This window comes from Pteronotus mesoamericanus, unplaced genomic scaffold, assembly GCF_021234165.1.
Source record: "Pteronotus mesoamericanus isolate MK-2021 breed Mesoamerican mustached bat unplaced genomic scaffold, CSHL_Meso_final contig_105, whole genome shotgun sequence".
In the NCBI taxonomy this organism is placed as follows: domain Eukaryota; kingdom Metazoa; phylum Chordata; class Mammalia; order Chiroptera; family Mormoopidae; genus Pteronotus; species Pteronotus mesoamericanus.
Window position 1 is genome coordinate 2,240,565 of NW_026555006.1, and position 14,564 is coordinate 2,255,128.

A 14,564-nucleotide genomic window follows, 5' to 3' on the forward strand; every position below is an offset into this window, starting at 1 on the left:
ACTAACTGTAAAGAATACTGTAGCATCTGAAGGCAATTCCAAGAAAGACAATAAAAAATGATTTAGGAAATCAGATCCCAAGTGAGCTATTTCAGACACGCAAAACTCACTTGGAAGCATGACTTCTAGATATTGTTACAGAAGAGTGTTAACTAACTTCAAATTCAACAATTTCAATATGAGAATACGGACTGGAATTACAAAGCATTAAAACTAGCATATTAAAGTATTTCAAACAAGGTAAATGTTAAAACAAAAAAAATCAAAACTTAAATAGTTATTCTACTATGTAGTGGTTAATTCTTTAACACTTCAGCATTTTAAAATATCCAAATTTAATGGCAAAAAAATCCTTTAAAAAATTGTTAGTCTCTGCTTCCCAAGATGGAATAACTTTCTCCCATTTTTAGTTGAATGTTTATATTTCTAAAATTTATTTCAATGTTAAAATTCCAATTGTTCTTAAGGGAATTTTCTGGGGAGATAGCAATGTTCCATATCTTGATTAGAGAGGTGGCTACATGAGTATACATTTGTCAAAAGTCATGAAACCCATATAAAATAGCCATTTGACATCCAAACTCATGATTGGTGTACTTATTTAGTTGATCAGGGTATAACCCAGCTTAAATGTTGACAAATTCATGTAGTGAATTGCATGTGGCATGAGTTTCATATAAGTCGTGCACAGCAAGATTATATACAGAGCCATGACAATGAAATTTTTTTTTAAAAAGTTCTTGAGCACACATAGTATTTGAGAACCACTGTATATATATTATGTTCCAACATTATGACTTAATAAAAATGAATTCCAAAGTTTCTAACAGGGCAGGGACACTAATAAGGTGGCTAATAAACAGTACTCAAGAAATCAAGCATTCTAATTTTTAGGCAAATTTTTACCACATGTACATAAGTGCATTTTTACTGGAAGAGAGTTCACAGTTTTTATTAGATTCTCAAAAAAGTCTGTGACCTAGGAAAGGCTAATAAGCACTGCTGTACAATTTACTTAGCACTATTATCTCTGATCCCACAGTACTAGTCATAGACTTCATTCATCCTTTTGACAAATAATCATTGAATGCCTACTATATGTCAGACTCTGGTGATAAAGCAAATAGATCAAGTGACTTTTTTCTGTAGGGGAGGCAGATAAATGAACAAGTAAATGAACAGGCAGGGAATAAAAAACAGAATGGTATGATAGGATGATTGGGTGGCTACTTTAGAGTGGCTAATCAGAGAAAGCCCCTCTGAGGAAGCAATAGATAAGCTAAGATCTGAATGCCCAAATGCAAATATGGTGGTGGAAGAAAGGGGATGGGGTGGCCAATACTCCAAGAAAAAGAAATGGCTGAATCAAACTGTCTAAAGCAGAAACAAATTTGGTCTGCTCCCTGAACAGGTAGAAAGTAACTGCGGCTAAAGCATTACTGGGAAGAGTGAGAATGGCATAAGGTAAAGTCAGAAAAGTAGTCAAGGGCCAGATCATTGCAGTCAGGGGAAGGAATCAGGATTTCATTCTAAATTTGATGGGAAGACAACAGAATGTTTTAAATAGGACAGAAATAGGATCTGATTCGAGTTTTAAAAGGAGCACTCTAGATGCTGTGGTGAGGATGGATATGGGGTAAAGGGAGCAAGAAGAATGGAAGAGAGCAAGGGGAACAGCAGTTGCCAATGACGGATGTTGGTTTCAGTGAGGGAAGCACATAGAAAGAAATTACTGAATTCAGGATAGTCAATGAGCATAATAATTCTCAATGTATGGATGGATGGTGAATTATCAGATGTGATACTCAAGATGTATAAAGATTAAAGATGAGTGAACTGAATCTTAGAAAATTCCTTAAGGGTCATGCGTAGATGAAAACAAGACAGGTCAGTCAGAAATGGAAGTGGAGGATGAGGATGGTACAGTCAATCCTGTCAGGGGAAAAGCATTTCAACATGCTGCAGAGGAATCACAAGCTAATACAGGACCACAAAAGTACATGATTAAGTCCCTGGCAACCTTTCAGAGAATTATCTTGCTGGAGTAGTGAGGATACAAACCAGACTGTAAGGATAAAGATATAATAGGTATATAAAGATATTTCTACTTGTACTGAAAATATTTCTAAAATCATCATGTATATAACTTAATCTGATCTTGATGATAAGGAACATATAATCTTATACTGATAATAAAGAACAGATATCTAGAAGGGTATATGTTTAAACATCGCTATGTACTTTTCTGTTTTCCTGCCTCCTCCCTTCCATCAGCTTGTCAACTTTGATTTCTCACCAAAGAGCATTCCTATCTCCTCAGGCTCCACTCTGTCCACAAATTTCCTGAGATGAAAATCCATACTATCAAGATAGTTAGAATTGTGTCTAAATAAGAAGGAATAAATTCTATGTGTCTCCTCTGAGGAGGAAGGTGCATGAATATTTTGCCACAATTATTTTGGCTAATCAAAAGTCCTCCCAAACCCACTCATCCAACTTCTCAGTAATATTCTCAAAAAATAAGGTTGCTGAATATGGGTTTGTTTTCCCTGAATCATTATAGCCATGCTAAATTCCTTGATTTTGCACCTTATAACTTGAGGCCAATAGTTATAAAAGTACAATAAATGCACATATAACTAATTTCATCTGGTACAGTTCTACTCATTCTCACACTAATTCTTTCAATGAATATTTATTGAGCACCTCTCATATTCCAGGCACTTTTCTGGGCACCAGGGAATAAAAGAAAGAAAAATTCCACCTTGGCAGGTTTTATATTCTAGTGGAGGAGACCGATAGTAAATTAAAATATAAATAAATAAAATTTATATTATGTTATTGGTACATGCTAAGGTGAAAAAATAAAGCATATAGGGGATTAGGAAGTGAAAGGGTAAAAGAGCTGAAAATTTAAAGAGAGTAGCTAAGACAGGCCTCACTGAAAAGATGACATTTGAACAAATAACTAAAGTGAGGGAGAAAACTACGCTATCTGGAGAAACATTCCAGGAAGAATATTAAGGGAGAGTTTCTGCGTTGTCTCCTCTGTAAAGTTTCTCATAGCCTCCCACACTCATCGCACCCCCCACCCCTCCGCACCCCCTGCACCCACACAGAAATGAATTACTTCCTTCCTTGCAGTTCCTCCACATCTCAGGACTGACCATTGACTATCTGCTAGGCTAATGGCAACTCTAAACACAATAACCCTGTAAGGTAAGTATTGTTACATCTATTTTAAAGATGTACTGAGCCTTTGTGTTTAAATGACCTGCTCAAGGTACAGAATTAATAAATGGTGGAGCTAAGACTTAATTCCCTCTGCTCTGTAGAACTACCTCTCTGACTACAATGCTTCCAGCCTCTTATTTTCCATAGCAAGCAAAAAAAAGAGGAAGGGCACACTTTCACTTTTTCAAAAGCTCAGCCCTGTCTGAAAGAAAAAAGAATTTTTAAATAAATGATAATTACCGCCCCCCAGAAAGTGCAAACTCAGAGGGGAAAGTGAAAGTGCATGGGTATATTCTCAAAACCAAACAATGTCTAGGACTTCAGAGTAGGCCATAGGATACAAATTCGGCAGGGGGCCAAAAATATTCTGTCACAATATGATAATATTTCTACATAATTATGATTTATTTTTGAATTTTTGTATAAACCAGACTCAAAAACAAAAATCCGCAGCCCTTCACAGACTGTACCCATAAGCTCTATTTTAAAATGTAAAAATCTAGTCAAGAGCACAACTCACTTACCAAGGTGGCATAAAATAACTAAGAAATGACCTAGCTCAGGAAATTAGTAGATTGGCAACACAAATCCCATAGTGTTAATTCTGACCATTAAAACAGAACATCCCCAAATGTTCAGCAAATCATGCTGACTACTCTGGTCCTGAGCTATGAGAAGCAGCAGGTGATGAGTTGAAGATCCAGTCTCACCATTTACAGGAACTTCAAGGAATCACTGAACAAGATTTCTTGCCTTCAACATTAAGGCATGGATCAATCAAGGGTAAGTCATGCCCATAATTCAATCAAAGGAATGTATTAGCACAGGTGTCCAACTTTTTGGCAACTCTCTGGGTCACACTGGAAGAAGAAAAGTTGTCTTGGACCACACATTAAATACACAAACACTAATGAAAACCGATGAGCAAACAAAAGGTTTTAAGTAAATTTTTGATTTTGTGTTGGGCCACATTCATAGCCATCCTGGGCCACAGGTTGGACACCCCTGTCAGGAAACTAGTTGCAACAGTGTTGAGAGAGCTGAAAGCCCAAACAGGTGAGAGTGGAGCAACATAGAGCTTAACAACAACAAGAAGTCCCTACTACACTCATGGATAGAGGAGCAAAGGTGAGAGGCCACAATATCCTGGGAGCCAAAGCAACTCAGCAAAGTTGGAATCACAAGGAAGGGACTGTCTGACAAACCATGAAGGAGAGGTAGCCATTGCAGGACATGCTGCCCAAAACAAAAAAGAGGAAAATACTCAGGTTTCTCCCTTCTTCCTGACCTTCAGCCTCCTGCTAGATCCTTCTATTAGCTGACCCTAGACAAAATCCAGATGTCAAGAGAGCCTGGCAAGTGCAATTTTCAGGAGGCAGCACCTGCAATACAGAGAAAAATAGGAAAGGATGGGGAATAGAACTAACTGCAAACAAGTGACCTGCACAAGATATTCCCACACCTTCAGAGGGCAAGTCTATTTGAAAGCTGTCTTACAACCCACAATTTATATGGATTTTTCAATACTTGGAGAATACTATCAATGTATGACTATTTTATGGAGATTAAAGAGTAAAAACAAACAATGTTCCAGTTTTGCTAATTAATATAAAAATTTTAATTGAATTGGGAAGCAGTTATAATAAAAAATTAAAAGCAAATGCTAAAAAATTAAAATTAAAAGCAAATTGGTTATCACTTGAAAAAGTACTATGTTTTATATCTTAAACTGATACACATACATACAGCAATAATTCAAGTAGTACCTCAACTCTTTATTGGAAAGAGAAGTTCTATGACCAAACTCAATCAATCATATTTAATTATGTGACGTATCCCCTTCTTTTTGCAATTCCATCACTAATAAAGCATAGCAAGATGGTTTATGTGTACTGCAAGTCCCCTTCAAAGCAGTGTCTGGGTTGATTTGTAAAGAGCAGTTGAAGAGGTGTGAAACCAAGATTTCATTAAACACAGTTCATACTTCGTCAACTGTTCTTTCCCAGACCTTTAGGTTCAGGAATGTTACTGTAGGAAAGGTTATAATTTTCAGAGGGAAGTTGTTTAGGAATGAAATATTTTACTTCTTCCTGAAAAAAGAGATACAGAAAATAGGAAAGAGAAAAATATACAAGGAGATATGTAATCATATATATTAAATATAATTCAGTAAAGAGATCCGAAATTATTTTTAAAATTGAAAATACTGCTATAAAAGAAGTTCGGCTTTGTTTCAATATGAGTCAGAAATAAAGAACAAAGTTAAATTATTCATCTACAGTTTCACATTACCAATATTTCTCCAAAAGAAATTCTAGACATGGTGAAACACTCCTTTATATTTCATAACCATGCTGTTTTCTCCTAAATGTGCTAATTTTTTTTTCTCTAAAAGACATAATGGCCTTGTAAGATGGAATATTCAGGAATAAAGTGATAGCATTAATAAGAACAAAATTTGTATCAGATCTTATGTTAAAGAAGTTACTGGTAGATAATCTGTCTGGAATACTGGGGAGACTCCCCCATCAGCTAAAATGGTGGCAGGGGATGGTTACTGGACTGAGCACATGAAAAGCTAGCAAGTTACCTGGATAGAAAAAAAATCCTTTCCCCACCTCCCCACCCCTTACAAGATTGGTGATGGGAACAGGGGAAGGCAGGCACATGTGCCACAGAAGTCAAAATGGCATAGGGGGAGGGGCTGGACCAAAGAGGCCTGTCAGTCTAGCCTGGAGAAGGAAATGATTGGTTGGGCAGTGGACCCAACCGAAGCCCACAAATGTTTGGGAGGTTGATTGTTCATTTTGGGAAAGTACTTGGTACATCCCACACCCAAGCTAATATAATCCCAAGGGAACAAAGGACCGTCACTCTGTGGCTCTCTGGCTTGTGATGTGCACTCCAACAGTGAACTCACCCACCTGATCTCTCCATGGGCCACATAAACTTAGCAGCCACTGGTCCATTGCCTCCAGGAGGGAGACTCTCTCTCTCTCTCTCTCGCCTACCTGGTGATGTGCTCACCAGTGTGTTCATGTACTCTCTCATGCAGAAGCAGGTGGCCAGGCAGCCCTAGCAGTCCTATGGCCCATGTCAATGCAGGCTCTCCACACAGGCTCCCAGGGGAAGCCTGAAACAGACAGCAGCTGGAAACAAGCTAAACTACCCAGATAGAGACTAATGACCACTTAGCAGACACCTGCATGCTTCAAAGGATTGTACTTTAAAATGGAGCAAGAACTCTGGACACTAGTTATTTTCTTGGTCTTGCTGAGAAGACAAGTTTTGAGATGGAAATCTGCCATTTTCCCATATCGTTCAGCACCTGAATAAAACCTCTTTCCTTTTGCACTAGCATCTGCCTCACAACTTTGGCCTTTGTGGCAACAGTAAGCTGAACCTCTTTCTTTTTTTTGTTCAGTAACAAAGACATTGTTAAATAAAAGCATTTGGATTTTGCCCTGAGGACAATAGTAAGTCATGAAAGCTTTCATGCAATAAAGTAAAATGATCAGATGATTTCCATTTTAGCTTTGGAGGCATTATGGAGGGTGAACCAGAAAGAGGATGTGCCAGAATTATTACCTGAAGTTGATTGCCAGATGTTGTGCTGTATCGATTTTACATATCTCCAATTTGCATAATAATTCAATAATACAGTTATTTATTTTTCTACTTTTACAGATGAGTAAACTTTAAGTGACATCATCACCATGACATAACCAGCAAGTGCCACTGTTTACCAACACAACTCCATCTGAAACTAAAGCCTGTGATTTTTGGTATTTTACTATGATGCAGCTTGTTTTGTTTTATGTTTAAGTACATTTAGTATAATACACTCCAGATTCATCCATATTATCATAAATGGCAGGATTTCCTTCAATTTATGACTGAATAATATTCCCTTGTGTACGTACATACACTATGTTTTCTTTATCTATGCATCTGCCAAAGGACATTTATGTTGTTTCCATATTTTGGCTGTTGTGAATAATGCTTCAATGATGTCAATTTCACAGAAAGAGAGAACAGAATTGTGGTTGTCAGGAGCTAGAGGAAAAGGGAAATGAGCTGATGCAGGTCATAGGGTACACATTTTCAGTCATAAGTTCTGAGGAGCTAATGTACAGCAGGTCCTTGAATAATGCCATTTTGTTATAATATTGACAAGATGCCATAGGAACTTAACTCTTTTTTTATTATTGTTCAATTACAGTTGTCCCCATCTTCCCCACACTGATCTCCCCTGCCCCAGCCACCTCTACCTCCTACCTTCAATCCTCCCTCCCCTGCTTCTTGTCTTTCTCGCTCCTTTATACATGTTCCTTGATGACCCTTCCCCTTCTTTGCCCCATTACCCCTCCCCACTCTTCTCTTTACTGTCAATTTGTTGTTTATTTCCATGTCTCTGATTCTATTTTGCTTCCTTGTTTGTTTTGTTGATGAGATTCCACTTATAGGTAAGATCATATAATATTTGTCTTTCACCACCTGGATTATTTCACTGAGCATAATGCTCTCCAGTGCCATCCATGCTGTCGCAAAGGGTAGGAGTTCCTTCTTTCTGCTGCATAGCATTTCGTCGTGTAAATGTATCACAGTTTTTGATCCACTCATTTACTGATGGGCACTTAGTCTGTTTCCAGCACTTGGCTATTGTAAATTGTGCTGTTATGAACTTTGGGGTGCATAGGTTCTTTTGAATTGGTGTTTCAGGGTCCTTAGGATATAATCCCAGCAGTGGAACTGAAAACCACAGGCCAATATTGCTGATGAATACAGACGCTAAAATCCTCAACAAAATATTGGCAAACTGCATCCAGCAATACATTAAAAAGATCATACAGCATGATCAAGTGGGATTCATACCAGGGATGCAAGGATGGTACAATATTCACAAATCAATAAATGTAATACATCACATAAACAAAAGGAAATACAAAAATCATGCAATCATATCAGTAGATGTGGAAAAAGCATTTGATAAGATATAGCACGCATTTATGATAAAAACATTCAGCAAAGTAGGAGTAGAGGGAACATACCTCAATATAATAAAGGCCATATATGAGAAACCTACAGCCAACATCATACTCAACAGGCAAAAACTAAAAGCTTTCCCACTAAGACCAGGAACTCTTGTGTACGTCAATTAGCCTAGGATAAAATTCATTTCATTATAAGTCTTTTTGCTTCAAGTCACAGAACCTATTGACAAGTTAAGTGAGGACCTACTGTACAGCATGGTAATTACAGTTAATAATATGGTATTGTATACTTGAAAGTTGCTGAGTAGATCTTAAACACTCACCACTCACACAAAAGAGTTAACTACATTAACTATATGAGGTAAAGGATGTGTTAGTTATCTTGATCTTGGTAATTATTCTACAATATATACGTATATCTAATCCTCACATCGTATACTTTAAATAGGTACAATTATATTTGTGAATTATTCTTCAAAAAGTTAAATAACAAGTATATCATCCATTTAGACATCTAGAAAAAGAAAAGTTTAGGTGAGACATTAAGCTAAAAACCCCAAATTCTAATGTAGTCATGGCACCTGTGCCATGAATGAAGACCATTTATATCAAAAGGAAATATAACATTAAGTTTTTAAGATTACACAAGTAAATGTAGTAAATTCCACTGGAGGGATGAATTAAAAGTTTTAAATTTTATTTCCATTGTTTTGAAACAGAATGCAAATAAATGATCCATATCTTAAGTTCACCAAAACTTTTTCTTGCTACAGTAATTTAAACAACATATTAAGTCTCTCAGGCTAACCAATAATTTAAAGTATAGATTACAGTGCTTTCATATTCAATACATATATACTCATATCAACCACAAAACAATACTTAAATCGTACATAATGGCAATAAAAGATAGTATTTATTTGAATATTTTATTGTTACAGGTAGAAAATTTTTCATTTTTCTTTTTTTTTAAGATTTTATTTATTTATTTTTAGAGAGAGGGGAAGGGAAGGAGAAAGAAGGGAAACATCAATGTGTGGTTGCCTCTCATGCACCCCCTACTGGGGACCTGGCCTGCAACCCAGGCATGTGCCCTGATTGGGAATCGAACTGGTGACCCTTTGGTTCACAGGCTGGCACTCAGTCCACTCAGTCACACCAGCCAGGGCCCATTTTTCTTTACTACAAAACATTTTCCTATTTGTCTTATCACTAAAGAGTAATTTTCAACATTATAATATTTGTATGTCATAAATTGACCTATGATAAGATATCTATATATAATGCATATATACATATATGTGTGTGTGTGTGTGTGTGTGTATATACACACATGATGGTGTATAGTCTTTGGAGTGAGGAAATTCTCAGTTTCATATTCAGCTACACCATTTGTCAATCATGTCAATCACTTTACTTTTAAGTAAAGTAAACAGCTTTACATCTCTGAGCATCAGTTTACTCACCTACAAAACAGGATATAATACCTCAAAAGGTTTTGTGAGTATTAAATGTGACAGACTATCTATATCACTTATGCCAGTATCTGGCAAGCAATAAGTAAGTCATCATTTTTATTGGTTTTTCTCCTTAATATTTTGTTGCTATTACTGTTAAATTTTTATTTAAATGTAAAAATATTTTTATTAATCTTAAAGTCTCACTTTATAAAGATTATTCTGTTCACTATCTACCCTCCCTCTTTATTAATATAGTTTATTGAGCTCCTTATTATATATGGCTGGCATTAAATGAGGTGCTGGAAAAAAATTAATAAGAAACCATCCCTGACTTCAAGGAACTTTTTTAGTGATAAGAAAAAAGAAAGACAATTAAATGACTGCAATGCAATAAGGGCTATCGTAGAAGAGCTTAAGTGCCTGTAAATACAGAGATAAAGACAGCTGAACCTGCCTGAGGTATACTTAGAGAAAGAAATGCTGGACTGAGTCTGAATAACATTTCACCAAGTAGAGAAAGGGATCTAGGGCACAGAAAAAACAGCATCCACAAAGATATGAAAACTTCAGAGAACCTGCTGGATTAGGGAATAAGAAGCAATTAAATATGACTTCTTCATCAAAGTTATCTGAAAGTTAATCTTTCCCCATCTTTCTATTGCTCAAATTACTTCATTCAACAAATAAATAAAGTATTAATTTAGTGCTTAATTTTGTAAGCATTCTGCTTGGTTCTGTGGGAGAACAGGGATTAATCAGACTCAGATTCTGTCTTGAAGCAGGTTACTAATACAAGGGAACAAAAGAAGTTATTTTTTTTAAGTCAAAAAAAGTGCCAAATGTGTCTACAGAAATAAAATTAGAGTGGTGTGGCTCTTTTCCCAAGGGAAATAAACTTATAGAGAGGTGTATGTAGAAGAAAGCTGATCAGGGATTCATAGGAGAGTTCATATTTGACCTGCAGACCTTATTTCTCATAAGAAAAACATTAATTATCCACCAGTGCAGGGCCAAGCAATGTGCTAGGCACTTTACATATTCTACAATAGTGAGAGGAAAAAAATAATGTATGGAGGCTTATGTGAAGGCAATATACCTCATAAAAATGAACTGAGACTTCCCATTCATTCAGTCTATTAATCACCTGATTTCTCAGGTAAGTCTAGATACACTTACAGAATCTTTTTCAATATAGCATACCAGGAAGCTACAGCTCAGAGTTAGCACATAAAAGCCCTCCCACTTCCCTGTTTTAAATAATCTGAAATAAATCCTTGAATTAAATTAGGTGAAATGAAGGCTGCATATGTCAAATTATTTCAAACAGTAACTGAATTGGTTTCACTAAAATGCCCTTTAGCACTATGCCCTCATCCTACACTAAAGGATGTTACAAAATACACCTCTATGAAACATATAGTTATAAAGACCACAGCGATAGCATTGAGAATGCTGTTTATCACATTTCAGTGTGTGCTTTAGGAAGCCCATTAGGAAGAATTTCTATCAGATTTCAGGACTTGATTTATTTTTATCTAGTGAACATTGTTTATCTTTGCACTGACTGCCAGAAAAGACACAGTTAAACTTGTAGTCTACCTATAGAAAATGTATGGATCTCAGAACATACATTTTATGTACTCATCCAGTTGAATTTTCTTTTGCCATTTCCCCTTTCTGAGATCTCCTCATTTATCTATTTTTAAAACATTGTTATTTTGCATATATTTTAGTAAAATGGACTAATTTTTTAAACAGTGAAGTATATGTTTTTTATTTTTCTTAAATTAACATATAAGGTAGGTATCATTCACCATTAAAAGATGAGGAAACTGTGGCCCAATGTTCAACTCAGGATTTGAACTACAGCCTGACTTGAAAGGATGTCACTTAAACACTCAGTACGATACTGCAAGACTTACGCATTGCTAGTACAGATCCAGTTGATATGACCAAATGTTCATACATTTGGGAAAAATATACATTATTCATTTGGTGGCTATGTGGTCAGATTTGGGAATTTCTTGCACTGAGCTTTTCCATAAGGAATAGAAAAAGATGAGTATCATTAGGCAAAGGTATTCCCAGAAAGACATCTGGATTATTTCAAACTATAGGTAAACCAAAACAATACAGTCTTTAAAATAAGGCTAATTCCTACTCTCACAGAGTTATTATTGTAAAGAACCTTCATGCCTCAATGTAAGGTAAAAAAAAAAATCAAAAGATATTTTCTAGGCACCAAGTAATCCTGGAAAAGGCAAAGCAGTACTACATTCAAAGTAGAAACATTGTTCCTTACAATGTGGAGAATGCTCATCTCTGACTGGAAGGACAACACTATAGTACTGTGTTATAAAATAAATTATACCCCCCCCCAAATTCATATGTGAAAGTCCTAACTCCCCAGTATCTCAGAATGTGAAAAAGAAATATTTTGAGACAGCCATGCATAGACAGAACGCCATGTAAAAGTAAAGGCAGAGATCAAGGTGATGTTTCTACAAACCAAGGAACAACAAGATTACTAGCAAGCCACCAGAGCCTAGAGAAGAGGCTTCAAACAGATTCTTCCTCAAAACCCTTAGAATGAACCAACCCTGCCAACACCTTGATCCCAGATTTCTAGCCTGCAGAACAGTGAGACAATAAATTTCTGTTGTTTAAGCCACTCAGTTTGTGGTTTTCTATTATGGCAGCCCTAGTAAATTAAAACAACATAAAATAAAGAGCAAAATTGCATAAACAAGTTTTCAATTGTTGGTATAAATAACCAATGTTTTTAGGGCTCAGAGAACCAGCATATCCCTTCAAACACACAAACAAATATATACACACGTGCATTTTGTTACCTTTCTCTCTAATATTTTTAACATACTCCGAATACCTACTGTTCGCCATTCGTAGTAAAACATGAGGATCAGGGCATAAAGAATTTAACAAGATCCAATCCCTACTGGGTTGGAATTCACAATCAAGTCCTGATCTCCTCTTTTAAAATACCTACAACATTTGTTGATTATGATGCAATATTACTTTTGTTATTTTGTTTGTATTCAGTTGAATCTCTCCTCTCATTTCTTTACAGAGAAGCCTCCTGACTCACAAAGATTAAATTCTGTGAGAGTGTCATATAGAATCAGATACATAATAGACATTCAATAATTGATTTATCATATCAAATTATATCAGTTTTATCCCCAAATAAATAATATCTAGGTAAACATTTTATAAAATATAAGGTACTGTATGGATGTTCACCAGTCTTATTTATACTTCTAATAATTTACAGCAATAGAACACTGCATTTCATTTTTAAGTATTTCCAAGTTACTTCCATCAAAATTGATTTTTCTCTGACAACTTGTTTCATTCTGATGAAATATTTAGCGGGTTGAATCTCACTGAATGGTTAGGTGGAACTGGAGTCTAAAAAACATTCACCAGACAAGCTCAAAAGCAAAGGACTTTAATACACTCACCACTTTCAAAGCAAGCATCAAAGGTAAGATGTCCTTTCTTCGGCTGTCCACAGTATCCGGCTGGAAGCACCATGTATTTGCTCACATTCCCTCCGATGGTATCATCATTTCCCATATCGTTGCCTATTTTTAAAAATATTGGCTCACATTAACAGAAATCAAAACGTATTTAGTAATAGAAATCTAATTAGAAGTTTATCATTAATTTTTCGTCTCCCTTGCTAATCCCAGCAATAAGAAATTAACTATATATTGTAGTAGAGTACAAAGAGAGTACATTTTGAAATCAGAAAGGTATGAGCTCAAATCTTATCTGTACTACATACTAATTCTCTGTGATGCAAAGCAATCAACTTAATCCCTTTAAGCCTCAATTTCTTCCATCCATAAAAAGGGAATAGTAAAACCCATGTTTCAAAATTATGCTGAGAATTATATGAAAAATATCCAGTATGACTATTGAAATTCAAAAAATGTCATTAAATTGCATCAATTACTTAACAATAATGGTAATATATCTAATTTGTCACAAACATATAGTTAATTATTTTGAAACAAGCAATAGTTCCACAACTAGCATTATAATTACCTAATGTTGCACCATCAGAAATAATTTGAGAACCACTGAATTGGTGCAGACATTGTACTGGGTTGGCCAAAAAAAGTTCATTTAGATTTTTCCATACAATGGCTCTAGTAGTGCTAAGTTGTCTTTAACTTTCATTCAAAACTTTTTTGTTAGGTTGTATTGTGACATATGTCATAGTGGTGTGCATTTTAAAACACTTATCAAAATTGGTGAATTTTTGCGCAGCCATTTTAATATTGAAGGTGGAAGAAGATATGCAACACTTTCAGTGAATTATGCTTTATTATTTCAAGAAAGGTAAAAACACAACTGAAACACAAAAAAAGATTTGTGCAATGTATGAGAAGATGCAGTGATTGACTGAATGTGTCAAAAGAGGTTTGTGAAGTTTCTTTGCTGTGGGGCTATCTATTGCACTGGAAGATGTTAAGCGGCACCTTTGGCCTCTACCCACTAGAAGCCAATAATGGGAAATAGCTGACATACTCAAAATATCCAAATCAATAAAGTTATTGGTGAAAATGAAAAATATGTCTTTTATTCTATGAAAAAAAAACCAGACATTTTGGCCAACGCAATATTTCCTATCTGGGTCTTCAATTTTTCAAAGATTTATAAGTTTCATTTCTATGTAAGATGTAGAAAGCTGGAAAGATCTTTGCTTCCCCCTTAACAAGCAATATCCCCCACCCCCCAAAAAGAAACCAAAATCCTAACTTTTAAAACTCTATCAGAATACCAAGATTTTAGGGCAATCAATAATCTGAAATCCAAGGAAAGTTAGGCCATCAAAAGAAGATGGGAA

General features: G+C 35.6%; 1 protein-coding gene across 1 annotated transcript in view; it reads right to left on the reverse strand.

The window, feature by feature from the left end:
- AGBL4 (AGBL carboxypeptidase 4) overlaps window positions 1-13,449 on the reverse strand; it is a 1,003,652-nt gene extending 990,203 nt beyond the window's left edge. Inside the window, exons 1-2 of the mRNA XM_054571930.1 lie at window positions 13,437-13,449; window positions 13,171-13,293 (exon numbers count right to left, since the gene is read on the reverse strand). Of these exons, the coding sequence (XP_054427905.1) occupies window positions 13,171-13,293; window positions 13,437-13,449 (136 nt within the window). The remainder of the gene's footprint in view (window positions 1-13,170; window positions 13,294-13,436) is intronic.
- Between the last annotated feature and the right edge of the window lie 1,115 nt (window positions 13,450-14,564).